The sequence below is a fragment of the Channa argus genome, chromosome 14, assembly GCF_033026475.1.
Source record: "Channa argus isolate prfri chromosome 14, Channa argus male v1.0, whole genome shotgun sequence".
Taxonomy (NCBI): Eukaryota; Metazoa; Chordata; class Actinopteri; order Anabantiformes; family Channidae; genus Channa; species Channa argus.
In genome coordinates, this window is record NC_090210.1 from 9,112,537 (window position 1) to 9,130,366 (window position 17,830).

The 17,830-nt window shown below is 40.0% G+C and overlaps 2 protein-coding genes across 3 annotated transcripts; one reads left to right on the top strand and one right to left on the bottom strand.

The window, feature by feature from the left end:
* Window positions 1–309: 309 nt before the first annotated feature.
* Window positions 310–12,234, top strand: LOC137098394 (phosphatidylinositol 4,5-bisphosphate 3-kinase catalytic subunit alpha isoform). 2 transcript variants are annotated; one of them, XM_067474609.1, is made up of 22 exons: window positions 310–701; window positions 1,318–1,366; window positions 1,625–2,040; window positions 2,244–2,453; window positions 2,557–2,807; window positions 3,119–3,364; window positions 3,603–3,688; window positions 3,775–3,880; window positions 4,170–4,322; window positions 4,809–4,943; window positions 5,028–5,152; window positions 5,290–5,371; window positions 5,582–5,746; window positions 5,883–5,986; window positions 6,232–6,403; window positions 7,117–7,223; window positions 7,460–7,581; window positions 7,956–8,034; window positions 8,218–8,388; window positions 8,556–8,673; window positions 8,771–8,922; window positions 9,149–12,234. In XM_067474609.1, the coding sequence occupies exons 3-22, from the start codon at window positions 1,689–1,691 to the stop codon at window positions 9,417–9,419; spliced, it is 3,207 nt and encodes a 1,068-aa protein (XP_067330710.1). In that variant the 5' UTR covers window positions 310–701; window positions 1,318–1,366; window positions 1,625–1,688; the 3' UTR covers window positions 9,420–12,234. The 2 variants fall into 2 exon arrangements, with proteins under 2 accessions (XP_067330710.1, XP_067330709.1); XM_067474608.1 differs by lacking the exon at window positions 1,318–1,366.
* A 94-nt stretch (window positions 12,235–12,328) lies between these two features.
* Window positions 12,329–17,314, bottom strand: kcnmb3 (potassium calcium-activated channel subfamily M regulatory beta subunit 3). The gene is made up of 4 exons (XM_067474611.1): window positions 17,101–17,314; window positions 16,277–16,477; window positions 13,937–14,111; window positions 12,329–13,345 (listed from the first exon to the last, which is right to left on the bottom strand). Exons 1-4 carry the CDS (start codon window positions 17,184–17,186, stop codon window positions 12,971–12,973), a joined length of 837 nt encoding a protein of 278 aa, XP_067330712.1. The 5' UTR covers window positions 17,187–17,314; the 3' UTR covers window positions 12,329–12,970.
* Between the last annotated feature and the right edge of the window lie 516 nt (window positions 17,315–17,830).

Consider the following 17,830-nt stretch of genomic DNA (forward strand, 5'->3'; position numbering starts at 1 on the left):
TGTTAATTTAGAGTTGTTTGACTAAACTAAGGATTGGGATTAAAATTAAACAGGGGATTTAACAATTTTGAAGATAAGTGTTAAACTCAACTCAACTTAAATTTCCCATTACTGTCGACTAGCATCGGCTTAAACATCTGTAGCAAAATAGTTCACTTTGAGCTATGAATGACTCTATTGAAAAACAGAATAACATTTTTCCCCTCATGTGGTCTCTGGAGACTTTTAATCCGAGAACTTACATCATGTCCCATCAAAGAAAAGAAGCGGTTGACCGTGAATTCCACAGCCTTGCCTTATGCCAAACTCCCCTCTCCACCAGCTGAACGCACTGTGTGGGAGGGCAGTCCACGATGAGGCGCCTGCACCAGCCTTCGAGCAGGCTAACTATGCGGATCTAAGGTGATACCAAACTGTGTCGATTGTTTTCAGCACAGCACGATGAAGAACATCATGAAGTACTGTAGACTTACTCTGTTAAAATATACTGACAACATCAGTAGCTAAGGGCACTTCTGTACCACCAAAGCGGGCCTGTGCCGAGCCCTGAGGATCATTGTTTGGATGGACCAACTTTAGAGCTACCACCGCTGGTTGAGACCAGCACAGCGGGCACGAATGGATTTACTCAGCTAGCCGCTGCTAATGATTGTGCTGACTAGCATCGCCGCGAACCGGCTGGCGTTAGCTATCTGTCACAGGTACCATTATGTTTATTTGTTTTGCTTTTTTGTTCATATCTTGTGTTTTCGCTCTCATCTCAAATCTTAAAGCCAACGTTTTTCGGTTATTATTAGGACAGAACGGCGGGTCGCACCCCTTTTGTTGTAACTAGTACCGTGAAACTAACAGTAGCTCATGTATGAGTCGAGGTTTTCATATTGCAAATGACATTGATCTGCTTAGTGAACTTGGCTAGTAGGGCTAGTATGCTACTAAGCCGAGACAAGAAATAAACAGAAAACCCACCACTCCGAAACACAACAACAACTAGTAGCTTAGAGGCTGTACAATCAAGGCTAAAAGCTAAACCCTAGAAGTGTTAGCCACACTGTGGGTGTACTGCTTGTTAGCTAACAAGTTTGTTTACATGACATTTTGATGTCCTTTCATTCGATTTCGCTGGAAATTTACCTGTGCATTGCTGTCTCTCTTTCACTTACATTGATAAGTGTAACGCTAACTCATTAGCGTGAAAGTTTTTTAATGACAAGTTATGTTAATCGTTGGCTTTACGTTAGGTGCTAGTATAGTTAGGTGATGACGATTTAATAAACGCAATGTCATCTTTATTTTTTGGACGTTGCAACATTAAAGTTGGAGCCATTTTGTCTGGAATGTGTTGCTGTCATATGTCAAATTGAACGTAAGTTCTTTGATCGTTTTATAGTGATTATGTGCAATACTCTGAGGTCAAATATATACAGTTGTCTTATATTCACATCCTAAATTAAATTTTTATAAAACTTGGCTACACATGTTAAATTGGTTTACCCTTATAATAATGTATTTTATACACTAATATACATTTTATATACCTTTTTGATTTTTAACACTGGCCTCTTTTTTGTACTGTACACGGGTCTGTGGTTCTTGTATGATTAGGTTTCCTTCTTTCTTACAGTTGGTTGACAACGCTCATCTGATAATTACGAGGCTCCGAAAGGAGCGCATTTGCTGGCACGACCATGCCACCGAGGCCCTCATCAGGAGAACTATGGGGGATGCACTTGATGCCCCCCAGAATCCTAGTCGACTGCCTTCTGCCAAATGGCATGATTCTCACGTTAGAGTGCCTCCGGGAGGCCACATTGATCACAGTCAAGCATGAGCTTTTTAAAGAGGCAAGAAAGTACCCGCTTTACCATCTGCTGCAAGAGGAGAGCTCCTACATCTTTGTCAGTGTCACCCAAGAGGCAGAGCTGGAGGAGTTTTACGATGAAACCAGAAGGCTGTGTGATCTAAGGCTCTTCCAGGCCTTCCTTAAAGTTATTGAGCCAGTAGGCAACCGAGAAGAGAAAATCCTCAATAGAGAGATAGGTATGGTTTCCCACTCAGTGTGCAGTTTAAAAAAAACCTAGTCTATCGCAGTTATTTACTATAACAGTCATCAGGGGCAATGTCATTGCCCATAGGGAGGATTATTAACATAATACTATTGGCTTTAAGTAGTCACACATATAGTGTTTAATGAGTTGCACTGCGATGGCTATTTACCTCATGAAAAATATTTTTTCTTGCAGGTTTTGCTATTGGAATGCCTATATGTGAGTTTGATTTGGTGAAAGACCCCGAAGTGCAGGATTTTCGAAGGAACATTTTAAATGTTTGCAAAGAGGCAGTGGACCTCAAAGACAGTAATGGACCCCACAGTAGAGCATTGTACGTCTATCCACCTAATGTAGAATCCTCAGCAGAACTTCCCAGGCACATTTATAACAAGCTCGATAAAGGTAAGAATATTTGATCCGGGTTGTGGGCAGCAAAAGTACTTCACACCTAACGACTAAAAGAAAAGAAGATCAAATAATTATTTTTTTTTTTACTTGTCGTCAGGTCAAATTATCGTGGTGATTTGGGTTATTGTGTCACCCAGCAATGACAAACAGAAGTATACCTTGAAAATCAACCATGACTATGTGCCTGAGCAAGTAATAGCAGAGGCCATCCGTAAGAAGACACGTAGCATGCTGCTCTCCCAGGAGCAGTTAAAGATGTGTGTCCAGGAGTATCAGGGAAAGTACATCCTCAAAGTCTGCGGCTGTGATGAGTACTTACTGGAGAAATATCCTCTAAGTCAGTACAAGGTAATCTAATTTAACCCAAGAATAGCTGCATCTAATACTATTGTACTTAGAAGGGGAAGAGATCCTCTTCACATGAAATTATTACCCTGTGATTAAATGGGCTTGACACTTATGACATGAAATGAAATCTGGGGGAACATGCCGCCTGTCAAAATTGCAGGTTCAGAAATAGATTTTATGCGTCCCATTTGATCTAAATAATGTGCTGAAATTTTCAGGTATTGCTGAATTGTAATCCAACAGTTTTCATATTGTTATACCCAGAAATAGTATAAATGGTTTGTAAATGTCACATTCTCTGTCCTCAACAGTATGTGCGCAGCTGTATCATGCTGGGACGGATGCCCAACTTGATGCTAATGTCAAAAGACAGCCTGTATTCCCAGCTGCCCTTTGACAACTTCACCATGCCATCTTACGCAAGGCGAATATCCACAGCAACTCCCTACATGAATGGGGAAACAGCCACCAAGTCTTTATGGGCAATCAATGGAACACTGAGGATCAGGATATTGTGTGCCACTTACGTCAATGTCAACATCAGAGACATTGACAAGGTACAGATGCAGTACATCAGTGTGCTGCTCTATCTGCCTCAACTTGATGTCTGTAAACATTCTCTGCTTTGTTCTGCTTTGGCTAAAATAAATTCTGTCTGTAATCCCATATTGTCATTATGTTGGAGGTTATTTCCAGAGGGCGTCTGTTATTTGATGCTGCCAGGAATTTACTGAAAGGGACCTTCATCGCTCATTTGATTAGCATATAAATCAGCTGTTTTTGTGGCTGCTCTAGATCTACGTCAGGACTGGGATATACCACGGTGGAGAGCAGTTATGTGACAATGTCAACACTCAGCGTGTGCCCTGTTCCAACCCCAGGTAGTACGAAATGAAGAATAGTGATTACTTTAGTTTAATTTCACTCAGCTTTATCAGAGTAATGGTTATTTCTTTGTTTATACTAGGTGGAACGAGTGGCTGAACTACGACATGTACATTCCAGACATTCCCCGTGCTGCTCGACTCTGCCTCTCCATCTGCTCTGTGAAAGGGAGGAAAGGAGCTAAAGAGGTTAGCAGTGAAAATGCCAAAATTTAAATTAAACATTATATTCCTGGTTGATCTGGTGATCCCTCTAATGTCTGGTTTGTGCGTGTGCATGTTTTTTTTGACAGTGCAGCAAAACAAACTCACATTCTGATCATAAAGAAGTCCATTCTCATGTTCGTTGTTTAATATAGGTGTAGGAAGAAAAACAACGTCCTTACGTTGTGCACTGCACCCATGTGTTACTTATAGCCCTAAATAATCCCTTCTGAATTATTTTCACATGCATAATGCTATTGGTGTTTTTCTGTAGGAGCACTGTCCCCTCGCCTGGGGCAACATCAACTTGTTTGACTACACTCACACACTTGTGGCAGGGAAGATGGCTCTCAACTTATGGCCTGTGCCACATGGCCTAGAAGACCTGCTCAACCCTATTGGTGTCACAGGATCTAACCCCAACAAGGTGAACAGTAAATGTAAACATTATGAAACTAGCGCTTATTTGATTTTTTATTTTTTTCATACAGAATGCATATTGATCTGATGCACAGATTTAAAAGGCATTGCCCTCCTCTGTTTACTGGGGAAGTGTTGTTTTTGTAAACCAAATACAGAACTGTTCATGTTAAAAATATTATAAATGAATTCAAAGTAAGAATGCTGTCATTGTCACAAACTTTATCAAATATTAAAAGTTAGAATTAGTTAACCCATTAGTTTAGGCTTTTCAGATATTTATTATGCTCATGTGTACCGCTGACCTGTAAGGTGCATGACCTAGTTTCAATCAAGCTTAACCTGCACAGTTTCAGAGCTAGATTTAAGCCGCATTGATTTAAACACCAAGCCTCTTAGAGCATTTAATTAAATACTCATTGACATACATAGGTGACTTTTTTCATTACAATAAACACCTTGAATAACCTTCCACCAATTTCTGAACATGCAGGAAACCCCTTGTCTTGAGCTGGAATTTGACTATTTCAGTTGCCCTGTCAAGTTCCCTGATATGAAAACCATTGAGGACCATGCAAACTGGAATATCTCCAGAGAGCTCGGCTTTAACTACTGCCACACTAGTTTGGTAAGATTACAAGTATTTAGTTTTTATTTTGTGTTTTGCTTGACCATGACGAGATTCAATTTAACTTTTGATGTCATTTGATAGAGTAACAGACTAGCACGTGATAACCCCCTGACTGATGCTGACAATGAGCAGCTTCGGCAGGTGTGTAACAGAGACCCGCTGTCTGAAATCACTGAGCAGGAGAAAGACTTTCTATGGAGGCACAGGTAATGTATGCCCTGTTGGATACCATTATAAGGGATTGTGATTGTCTCCAAGACATTTTACACAAAAGTCACATGCCTTTTGATTCTTTCCTAATATTGTGAAACATTTTTTTGTTTGTTTGTCCACACTGTTTTAGACAAGACTGTCTTAATATGCCAGAGATCCTTCCTAAGATTCTCCTGGCTGTGAAATGGAACTCCAGAGATGAGATTGCACAGGTGAGCTCAGGTTTCAGCTGCTGTCTTGCCTTTATCTTAAAGAACATCACATGGGGAAATCAATATGTGCCTAATGTAGCTGTTATGCTAATGCAACTCAGCTGATTCGTGCACAGGTAGTGTACACTGTCTCATGCATTATAATGTTGTTTAACATGCTGAAACTACTGTATAAATCTGTAGACATTGTAAATTTGTTTTTCCTTTCAGATGTATTGCCTTCTGAAGGACTGGCCCGCTATCAAGCCAGAACAAGCCATGGAGTTGCTAGATTGCAACTTCCCTGATCCTATGATCAGAGAGTTTGCCGTAAAGTGCCTTGAGAAATACCTAACCGATGACAAACTCTCACAGTACCTCATTCAGCTGGTTCAGGTGTGCATCTTCATCTGGCTCTAAATAAGGTTAAAGTAAATGGTGTGAATCTTTTCCATTATGGTAAGTTTTTCAGGTTTCTGTTTCAGCTACATGTCTTAATGGTATTTTCTGTCTTTTCTGTGTCTTTGCTCAGGTTCTTAAGTACGAGCAGTATCTTGATAATCCACTTGTACGCTTCCTGTTGAAAAAGGCATTAACTAATCAGAGGATAGGACATTTCTTCTTCTGGCATCTAAAGTGAGTTCAGTTTGAAAGGTCTTCTCTCAGGAAGGTGGAGCTTTTTCTGTTTGAATTAAAAGGTGGAGTTATTGAGTCCCAAAACATGTTGAATGTGAAAGTTATGTGAAACCAACTGATGTCCATGAGTGTTTATAGATACTGTGTGTGTGTATGTCTGTATGTATGTACCTAAGGAAGCTTATTCACAGTTTCCATTAGGGGACACAAAACCTCCACCTAAAATTCTTTTCCTGTGTGTTCAGGTCGGAAATGCACAACAAAACAGTGAGCCAGCGGTTCGGCCTGCTGCTGGAATCGTACTGCCGGGCATGTGGAATGTATTTGAAGCACCTGAGCAGACAGGTGGAGGCAATGGAGAAACTCATCAATCTCACTGACCTTCTCAAACAGGAGAAAAAAGATGAGGCCCAGAAGGTAATCTGACAGCCAGCAGTTTTTATTTGTGATTCACTGAATTTTCCGTCTTAATTTTGACATCATGGATACTTTTTCTTTAAAATTCACATGTTAAACAAGGAAAGTTCGAAAGAAGGCATCTTACAAGTCTCCTCTTACTTTAGGACCTGGTTCCCTGCTCTGGAAAATAAAGGCCCCAGACAGTGTTAAAGACATAACAGTTTTAAAATGATTGTTAGGCATGTGACTCATATTTGTAAAAATCTAAAAATGTGTGACTATAATAGTCTCAGCAGGCTGTCTATCAAGATAAGAAAAGTAGGTAACATTAAATAGGCCACATATTTTGCCAATTTTTGTATACTGGCTATGATTGCTATTTAAGATGCGTCAATTAGTTAGCTAGCTAACTGTTAAACTGACTTAGTGAATCTAAACTCAACAATATTTAATTAGCGGCGGTGTCTATGATAACAGTACCAGTGTCAATCCACTTGGCACAAAATGTGTTTAATCTGTGCTTTAAAATCTATCATAGGTTTGAAATTTGTTTTTACTAAATACTAAGAGCTGTGGACCACCAACACAGCCACCAGGGGGTGTGGGTCCTTACTCAAAAGCCCTCTGTACAGCAGCATTACCTCATTCTGAGTTGTTAATAATTTTGCTGAAGGAACAGCAATGGGCTGTCTGTATTTACTGAATATTTACTTTTGTTTATTTGTTCTAAGGTTCAAATGAAGTTTCTGGTGGAGCAGATGAAAAGGCCTGACTACATGGACGCACTGCAAAGCTTCACCTCCCCATTGAATCCAGCACATCAGCTTGGAAACCTTCGGTACTTCAGCACTCTCTTATCAAAGTCTCCTCTCTTAAATGATTGTTATTTGTGTATGTCCTTGCAGATGTGGGTTTGACTTTATCTTTTCAAGGCTAATTTGTTATTAGATACCATATAATTGTGTTTTGTATGTGTAGAAATTATGTTTAGGAACATACTATATTCATTACTCTAAGACCAGTCTCATTTTACGGTAAACCAAATAAAAAACAACATCCCTGTTTGTGTTCCAGTCTTGACGACTGTAGGATGATGTCATCAGCTAAGCGACCTCTATGGCTGAACTGGGAAAATCCTGATATGATGTCAGAACTGCTCTTTCAGAACAACGAAATTATCTTTAAAAATGGAGATGGTGAGTACTGTCTCTATATATTTTCCCTTTTGTATCTCTTTTTCTTTCCCTCTGTTAGCCCATGTCTCTCTCCCAGAACACAAACTTCAAAATGGTCTTGCTGAGCATGCAGCATAATCCAGCACAAGCCTGCAGGGCATTTCATGGTACACAAACTTACAGCCTCATCCCTGCTCTTCACATGGAGCTCAGAAAGAACAAGTAACATAATTTTAATCAGATTTAACTGCAGCTGCTTGTACATCATAGTGCACTGTCTGTGACCAAACTAACTTTGACAGCTCTGCTCCAGAATGTTGATCAAAGAGCAAATGGCAGCTGATTCTCACTTCACTGTCTTCCACCTCCATCGCTATCTCTTTCTGCCTCTGCAGATCTGAGGCAAGATATGCTGACGCTACAAATCATTAGGATAATGGAGAACATCTGGCAGAACCAAGGCCTTGATCTCAGGTAGGCTCCTCACTTTACCGTGACAGCAGAGATGTGGGTCGATATTAACTGGACTTTTCATGTTACCTGCTCCATGCAGATGAATGGCAGCACCTACCACCTTCCTCGGGTTATTTAATATAAAGTCCGTTACAATTGTCCTAATTTTTTTCTGCGTTTCTTTGTGTTTTCATCCTCTCACAGGATGCTGCCATATGGTTGTCTGTCAATTGGTGACTGTGTGGGTTTGATTGAGGTTGTGAGAAACTCTCATACCATCATGCAGATCCAGTGTAAAGGGGGTCTAAAGGGGGCGCTGCAGTTCAACAGCCACACACTGCATCAGTGGCTCAAGGATAAAAACAAGGGAGAGATGTGAGTGATCAATCAGTGACCTATACATCTTTTCTCACCTTCTATAAGTGGTGAGAGTGTGTTTTAGTGTTGTGCATAGTTTCTTTTTCATGTAAGACTCCACAAAGGACAGTTACAACTGGATTCTCCCTGAAAACACAGTATTTTCTTTTTGTTTGATTTGTTAGGTATGACCAGGCCATAGATCTGTTCACACGGTCATGTGCAGGGTACTGTGTAGCGACGTTTATCTTGGGAATAGGGGACAGACACAATAGCAACATCATGGTCAAAGATGATGGACAGGTAACGATTAAATTCTGACATTCAGTCTGTATAATGTATGAACACTTTTTGTTTAATTCATAAATAAGTATTTACTTTATTACTTATGTTTTTGCAGCTGTTCCACATAGATTTTGGGCATTTCCTCGACCACAAAAAAAAGAAGTTTGGGTACAAGAGAGAACGCGTACCCTTTGTGCTTACACAGGACTTTTTGATCGTGATTAGCAAAGGAACACAAGAGTGCACCAAAACGAGGGAGTTCGAAAGGTAACAACTGCAGTCAACATACTTGTATGTGTGATAACTGAGAATAGAAAATCATCAGTTATTAAAACAACCAATAGTAGCTGAGTGTGAGATTTAACTACTTTTATGCCATTATGAGACTAAGGTTTTGCCTCTTTTTTTGTAACAGAGTTGTAGAATCTCCTACACATCATCCTAGTTTTGTCTTCTTTTCTTTTGTAATTTTCTTCTAACTTCCCACACACAGGTTCCAAGAGATGTGTTACAAGGCATACCTGGCAATCCGGCAGCATGCCAACCTGTTCATCAACCTCTTCTCCATGATGCTGGGCTCAGGGATGCCGGAGCTGCAGTCCTTCGATGACATAGCTTACATCAGAAAGACCCTGGCCCTGGACAAGTCGGAGCAGGAGGCACTTGATTACTTCATGAAGCAGATGAATGACGCTCACCATGGTGGCTGGACTACCAAAATGGACTGGATATTCCACACGATCCGCCAGCATGCCATGAATTGAGATGGAAACTAAGGAAAGAGAGGAGTAAGGGAATGTGGCTGCAATGGCACCCTAAGAACCAAAGGAATAGTAAGATTGTAGTAAGATGTTTTCCCAAACACACTAAAGTCTGGCCAATATATCTGCAATTGCGCGACTCTGAAACATTGCTTGCTAGTGTACCACAAAATGAAGGTGTGCAGAAGGACTGATTTCAGGGACACAATGCCTAAATGCTCCCATTTCTACAGGTGTCTGGATTTCGTCTCCCTGCACTATGAACTTAAGAAGGCAGGACAGAAATCATATTTCATTTGTCTTCTTCATAGAAACTAAACCAGTGTAATGGACCTCGACTGTGTTGGCCTTCTTCATGTGAACAAACTATGAAAAACCTATTTTTATAATTTTTGTGAAATCCTTCAATCTACAGCCATTAGCATTAACAAAGGAACCTTAAGAAGTGGTGTACCATGAGCACAAGTGGTTTCTTCTGAAGGTAAACTGACAGTAACTACATTATTCCCACTACCTATTTAAATATGAAGATGGAGAGGATATCAGCGCACACAGCTAGGCCATCTGACACACAGTGAAGAAAGCCTGGCAGGTTCCCACAAAATCATGCTGTTCATTACAATCCAAGAAACAAGCTCCCAACACTCTAAGTAGACTTGCAGAAGATGCATCGTGGAAAACTCTTAGAGCAACCGAAATAATGACTTATTTGTAGCCCACGGAAAACACAACCTTGTTTTAGAAATCATGTCACGCCTCATCACTGACTTTTGTACAGCAGTATATCTATAGACCTATAGACATTAAGTGCACATATTCCTTTTTGATTCTATTTTCTACTGAGCCAAAGTACCACATATGTAACCCCCACTACTCAGCAGTCTTATTGTAAAAAAAGTCACTATTATTCCAAATGTTATGTGTACTTATAGCACTGATATCTGCAGAATTTTTTTTTTGTTTAGTCTGTCAGTATTATTGTGTGTCAGATATTGAGGCACAAATGTCAACCACCCTGCAAGGTTGGAACACTACAAAAAACATTTTCTAAGCAGCTGTGGCCAGATGTGCAGCATGTAATGATTTAGTCTTTTGTTACTTACTACAAGAAAAGGAGAGGGAAACGATGCATAGTGTTCCTCTGTGTGCTGTGCTGTTACACTATGCAAGTTATGATCTTAATGTACTGTATACTGCAAAATTAAAGTAGATGTCAGGGTAAGGAAGAGAGGAACACATCTCCCCCAGCTTGCTCACGCAGTGTGTCTCAGTTAAACTTTGTGCAGACAGTGTTTGGAAGAAAACAAATGCACAATGCTGCATTACCAGTATTGTCTCCTTCCTAACAGAAAGAACTGTGAGAAATGTGTTTGGACCCTGCCTTTTGTCTTTCCTTATGAGGTTCTTATGTGGAGTTTCAGCCCTGACCTGTCAAAAAAATGTTATTTCAGAGAAATACTATCTCATTATTGTTGATCCCACATAGACTGATAATTTTAAACTGACCTGCTCCTTACTTTTGCCATATTGTTTCAGATTCTGATGTCCAGATAGTGAAAAGTAACTGAAGTTGATTTTAAAAAACAAACAAACAAACAAACTTTTGAAGTGTCTTCTTCCCTTAGTGTTTCCTATGATTGTCATCTTAGTTTTTGCAGGTTTGTTGAAAACCGAAACATAACCACACAATAGGGGTCTGTAAATCAGTAAATGTTCTAGATTTACCAAATGAGACACGTCAGGGTGGTTACCTGGACACTCAAGTCTGTGTGAAAGTCCAGTTTTTGTTTTATGTACATGCTCAGGAAACGAATCCTACCAAGATGCATGTGCTTCTGTACAGGCTACAAAGCTGTGGGCAGGACCCAGACTAAAAGAGAGACTGTATTTTTTTAATTATTAATATTTTTTTGTCCTTTTGGCTTATCCCATGAGTTTAGGGTCACCACAGAGGATCATTTGTTGATTGCAGCATGTTGATTTGGCACAGTTTTTATGCCGCGTGTGCTCCCTGATGAAAGCCTCCCTAATTTCTACCAGTCTTGGGGCTGGCGCTGTGCGGCTGCGGATAGGCTGTTGGGGGGGGTTCAGTGTCTTGCCCAGGGACACTTCGGCATGTGGTCAGGAAGAACAGGGCGCGAACTTTCGACCCTATGGTCAGTAGGCAGCCACTCTACCAACTGAGCCACTGCAGCCCCAGAAAGACCCCGTATATTTAATGGACAAACTATCCATAGTAAATGATGCTATTTCTCTTTGTACTTGCTATGGTTGCTGTTTCTCAAACTTCATTATGCATGAGGTCCTCATATATCTTTTTGTTTTGTTTGATCTGATGTTTACTTGAATTTCATGTATAGAAATGACCTTGTTACATGTTTGAGGTACAACAAAGTCACAATGAAGGTAACAGATACTGCTACTGCTACTGCTACTACATGTGCAAATGCTTTCCTTGAATATATACAGAGGTAATATATTTTTGTATTTTTAAATGTAAGCAAACTCATGTAACTGCTAACCAAAAGAATAGGAAATTAAAGCATAGCGTGCACCATCCTCATCTGAAACCAGTAGACAGCTTCTAGTTGTTGAAATGATATGAATGGCAAAGCAGAGGTAAATTGTTAAATGAAGGGCAATGACTCACTGCTGTTGTCAGAGTACGTTCTTCATGTCAAAGTAGAGATTTTTTGCTGTAAGTAGAAGTCTGTAAGCACAACGAGGAGAAAGAAGCTACCTTGCATGTTTTAAAAAGAACCAGATTCATATGTTAATTATCTATCCATCTGTATATATCATAAAACTGTCTTTGAATCTTGCTTTCATCATCCTCATACGACCATGTCTGACAAGAAACTGTATGCATTCATTTATTGTAATGTTCAATAAAAAAATTTCTTTATAGGTTATAAGGCATTTTTTATTGCATTGTTTGCTTTATTTTAATAGAATTGACAAGGCACTCTTTCTTGTTGTGATATATGAAGGAAGAAAGAAATGCAAATATTCTTCAAATATACCTGCATATAAGAGTGTACTAGGTGAACTGGACACTTATGATCTTAGTAAAACTATTGCAGGTAAAAAAGTTTTTTTAAAGATGTGAAAAAGACATGTATGAAGCAGCTCTGCAAGGAACAATGATTCAAAACTGGTTTGCCTCATTTAATTTAATTATGCTACTAATTCTGGAGCAGTGAAACATCTTTCTCAGTGAGGACAGTCCTTGTCTTGGTGCACTTCCTTCCAATGCATCATCTATCCTGATTGGATCCATCTGCACCATGTGTTTGGTGACTATCGTCTACACCTTTTCAAGAATCCTTCCTTTGTCAAGATAATTCTAGACTCACAAGTTTTAAATGAAAGCTACTTTTGTTTGTTTGATGACAGGTCACTATGAAGGAAAAGCCAAATAAAAACATAATATTGGTTTACTAGAAATTAACATTTTTTAGGATGTGTTATCATCTTGGAGACTGGGACATACAGTACGTGATCAATTTAGGAGCATCTCCACATGATTGTAAAGTGTTTTTGGAACAAACAGCTCAATGTCCTGAGGGTGATGGCATGCTGGATCTCCTGAGGAGTCTGTACAGTTTGCCATGGGTGTATCTTGATGTCATTCTGCCCACTGTTGTTTCACTGCAGATCTCAGAGGACAGACGGGCCAAACACTGTGTCAGCTTCACAAGGCCCACCAGCAGCGCTCCACCACCCAGCATCAGACAGGGCCACAGCAGTGCAAACATGGACCTTCTCAAAGTGTACTTCCTGCTTAAGATGACATCCCTGGGATGCCTCTTGTGGTCCGTGAAGCACGAAGATGTGCTCCCCAGCTGAGTGTCCAGGATGTTTTTTACATTCTGAACTTCAGCCTGAAGATCCGTTCTATCCATCTGACATTTAGGTATGTAGAAACACTAGGAAAGAAAGGATATGATTCAAGTGACCCGCTTGTTACAGTTGGCAGTGCTGATTGCAATCAGTGTAACAAGCTGGAAGGTTATTTTTTTATCCAGTTTTTGTCTGTTAAAAAAAGAACAGCCCTTCCCAGCTTCCCTTGCTTCACAGGTATTGAAAATTCACTGAATGGAAAATTGCAGCATGAGAACATCTAATAATATATGCTGGTTTATTAACAAGGGTTCAGAATTCAGAGTACTGCAGGTTTTCATCCTGTCAGCTAGTTCAGCACATTTTTTTGTCTTTACCTATGTCCCAAGTGCTTTCTTAAGTCCCTGCTTAGATGGCTAAAATGAAAAGTCTGGACTTTGAGTTCTTAGGTGCAAAATTAAATGCAGTACTAAACAGAGTAGTCCTACGTGTCAGTGTTAGCACAGGCATAAAGCTTTAATGCTCAAATCCACTCCCCCAGGGCCCCCGAGTATCTTGCAGGTGTTCTTTCCTGACAGTCGGCCAGTCACACCTGCTGAGAAGCAGATCCAAACCTGAGGCTCATAAAGCTATAGGATTAATTATAAAAGCTTGTATTTATTGTGATATATCGTTACCTCAGGAGTGAGGAAGACAGATTCTTCGTCAAAGTGGAGAAAAGCACTTTGGTTGGACCCTGTGAGGTTAACAGTCACCCTGAGGCATGGCACGGTGCTCACACCTCTGCATTCCACCCAGTCCTTCAGGATGTTGGCCTGCACTAGCACACAGGTGGCCTTCTCTTCCCAGTTGCTGGAAAACATAAGCCAGGAAAGGTTTTGTTTACCTCATGGTCCCAACCCTAACATTCCAATAGATGCAAAAGAATTAAAAGTACAGGCTTTTATTTTATATTTTAATAATGGTACACCCTGGACAGGTTGCCAGTCCATCTGAAAGGCAACACAAGGGGGGGATATTCACAGACAGACAACCCTCCCTTCTCACAGTCACAGCTATGGGCAAATCACCAATTAACTTACATAACATGCATGTCTTTGGACTGTGGGAGGTAACTGGAGTACCCAGAGTAAACCCACGAAAGCATGGGAAGAACATTCAAATTCCCCGCAGGAAGGCCACAGCCTGGTGGGGATGCAAACCTGTGACTTTTTAGCTGTGAGGCAGCATCACTAACCACTCCGACCCTATGCTGCTCTGACTAATGACCATACAGAGTGAACTTTTTCATGTGTTGCATCTACATTGCAATTACAGTAAGCGCTAGCTAAGCGATGGAGGGAACTGAACCCAGGGTGGCAGTTGTATACTTCACCTAGTATAAGGTTTCTTAAAGTTTACAAAACAAACAAATCTGCTCTTACTGGCTTTGTAAAGAGTGTGAAAAAAAGCTTTCTGCAAAATAAACAAAAAATAACAAACAAAATAAACCAAAAACTGGTGAAAACAATAAAAAGAAACTAAATTTTGCAGAAAAGAGCAAAACATCTTGGTCCATATGGGCTAAGTAACAAACCTTCCAGCACGTTGATACCTGGATTGCAACAATCAACATCTTCTACTCCTGGCTTTATGCACAGGAAGCCCAACCTATAACCCCTCATAGGAATTACTTAATAATGAATTTAGTCATTCTATCCATGTTTCTGTGTAAAAACAATATAAACTATTTCTAGTTATTATTGTAATGGTCCTGACATTGAAATATTAAAATCAAATGTCATTTAGAGTAAAAAAAAGAGTGTATTCTCTAAAAACCATAAGAACAATACTCTGACTCTGCTCAACATGGCAGTGACGGTCGCATTTATTGTGTGTTTTTCTGCCTTTTTTCTTTCTTATATGTATATATGTGGAAATAAAGAAACTAAACTAAGCCACTGGTCAAGTGGTGTGGTCCGCATCCAAACCTTTGGTTGATTTGGCACAGTTTTAATGCCAGATGCCCTTTCTGACACAACCTTCCTAATTTCTACAGGGCTTGGACCAGCACTGCACAGCTGGGGATGGGAATGGGCTGTTAGGGGTTCAGTGTCTTGTCCTGAGACACTTCGACATATGGCCGGGACCAGGAATCAAACCTGCCTTTACCAACTGAGCTACAACCGCCCCATCCAAACCTTTGGTAACTAACTATATTAGAAATATATGAAATTGGACTTGGAAGTGTTACAACAATGCAGTTATTTCGTTAACACGTAAATGATTATTGACTTGATTTGAAATATCATGAAAACATTTAGGTTAGCATGTGCTGTATAGCACAGACTATACATGTAATTATTTTAATAATGTAACAGGGGCTAATACTCCACAACATATGGAAGATGGTGTGATGTAGTTTATGTTCAAAATTTGAACATCAACTCTATTCTGCCGAATTAATGAAAGAAATAACAGAAGTTGATATACTGTAGTAGTGTGACATGGCTAATCAGGAACCTACTCTCTATATTACACAAGCCCGCCACAAGACAGTCAGTTGTGCTTTGTTTAAATGCAATTTCACATCTTAGCATACTATCACTCAACTACGATGCTGAATATTAAACCTGCCAAACATCCATGAATGGATAAAAAAAATTGAATGCTAAAATGTTTAACTGTAACCTGTACCTACATTTTTTCTCAAATCCCCAAACCGTAAATAAACTTACTGAAAGTCAATCAACAGAAAATTAGCCTGGAACAAAGCTTATTATTTTGTTTCTTTGTTTTTTTTTTTGTAGTTCTTCATGCACAAATGCTAAATTATTGCTGGTTAGGTTTAATTGAAAATGAGAATGTACTCCTTTTCTCTATTTTTCAGCATTTGTTTTAATTATTTAATGGCATTTATCCAAAAAGTGGTTAATCAGTAAATTCAAAATAATAGAACAATAACACTGCAGTTCAAAAAAAGCATGCTTATTAGTCTGAGTACTTTCTTATCATGACAGGTAGCATAGACTGTGTACCTGTTAATATGAGGTTTGACCACAGTGATGCCAACCACAAAGAACATCAGCACAGAGAAAGCTATCATGGCAAAGCCCAGCAGGATGGCTCTGTCCTCCCCTACACTCATCGCTGGCATCTGGGTGCGAACTCGCTGCTCTCCATATCCATCCACCCCTCTGCTCCATTCCTGGTCCTGTGCTGCCATATTCAGGACCTCCCTGTGTCATAAACATATGTTCAAGCCACAAACTGATGTCGTTAATTTGAAACTACAGTTCTCTTGTTTAGGATTATGATTATGGAATACAACCATTTATACATGTTATTCAGCCTATAAATATCCACGACCTTTAGCACATCCATAACCCTGTTCATAATGCATCACTGAATGAGTACATTTACATTTTACGACCACCAATTGTCAATCAGCACGTTTCTCCACAGCACCAGTGGTGGGAACTCCACAAGGCTTTAAAATAACAACTCTCATGATATCATTAGGGTTGCTCTGTCAGAGCGAAGCTTTGCCAGAGCTACAGGAGAGATGCTTTAGTTTTTAAAAGCTTACGGGCCTAAGTAAATAAGAAAACCAGGTCAGGTGGAATTAAAATGTTAATTGTTTTTTTGTCAGTATACATTTTGTTGGTTCTTTGACTAATGTAGATTTTGTTTTCTTTGGACACATAAAGTATTTATATTAAAGCCTGCTCATATATGCCCAAGAGTAGGAAATCTAACCGCAAAGCATTTTAAACTTCACAAGTGATTTTCCTTCATAATGAACTCCCAAACACTGCTTTCGAAGCCTTGCTGCCTAACACAGTCGATTGTCTTCTCTTACCGTGTCTGCCGCCTGCGAGCACCCTGCAGGTTGATGTTAATGGGGATGCTGAACGACCTCCGGGGAGAAGCAGTGTTCAAGATCATTCCCACTCCTATCTCAGCCACCTCCCAGGCCCAAGTAGGAATAGCCACCTAACAAGCTCTATCTGAAAGTCAAATGTCTGTCAGTCAACAGCTCAGACATCATCTTCTTTCCCCAACGTGCTCCAGTGCAGCTCGGTAACTGACTGGACCAAACTGCAGCTTAATCACTGGGGAGCTTCCTGTTGTTTACCAAGGCTCAAAGGTGAGTGCAACAACATTTTCCACCCTCCTGTGTGTTTCTATAGAAACCGCTACAGGTAAGGCAGGTACAGTTGGATGGTAATGGCCCCTCAGTGGTTATGTTATGTGCAATCTCATGCAGCACTGTGTCATGGAAAAGATGAATCCCTTTTGATTCATAACATTTTGTGCTAAATCAAACAGCATGTTGACACTGTTCAGAGTCAGAAAGTAACACACTCATTGCCAAATCAACAGTCTTTACCCAAAACAGACACACTATTCACCCAAAAACATGTGCACAGCGACATCTTGTTATCTGGTTGGCATGTTGAGCTTGAAACCTCTCAGACTATCCCATCAACGCGTGATATGAGTGCAAGAAGCTGAGCAAGTTTGTGTGTGTAATTCAAACAATCAAAATTGCTTGTATTATTCATGGGTTACTAGAATTTACTTAGTGA

Excerpts from the sequence above, each read along its gene's own strand:
- LOC137098394 (XM_067474609.1), top strand. The coding sequence starts at position 1,689 with ATGCCACCGAGGCCCTCATCAGGAGAACTATGGGGGATGCACTTGATG. Across the intron at positions 2,041-2,243 it reads AATCCTCAATAGAGAGATAG|GTTTTGCTATTGGAATGCCT; the intron begins GTATGGTTTCCC and ends TTTTTCTTGCAG. Across the intron at positions 8,674-8,770 it reads TGGTCAAAGATGATGGACAG|CTGTTCCACATAGATTTTGG; the intron begins GTAACGATTAAA and ends ATGTTTTTGCAG.
- kcnmb3 (XM_067474611.1), bottom strand. The coding sequence starts at position 17,186 with ATGATCTTGAACACTGCTTCTCCCCGGAGGTCGTTCAGCATCCCCATT. Across the intron at positions 16,478-17,100 it reads GCTCGCAGGCGGCAGACACG|GGAGGTCCTGAATATGGCAG; the intron begins GTAAGAGAAGAC and ends TTTATGACACAG. Across the intron at positions 13,346-13,936 it reads CTGTCTTCCTCACTCCTGAG|TGTTTCTACATACCTAAATG; the intron begins GTAACGATATAT and ends TTTCTTTCCTAG.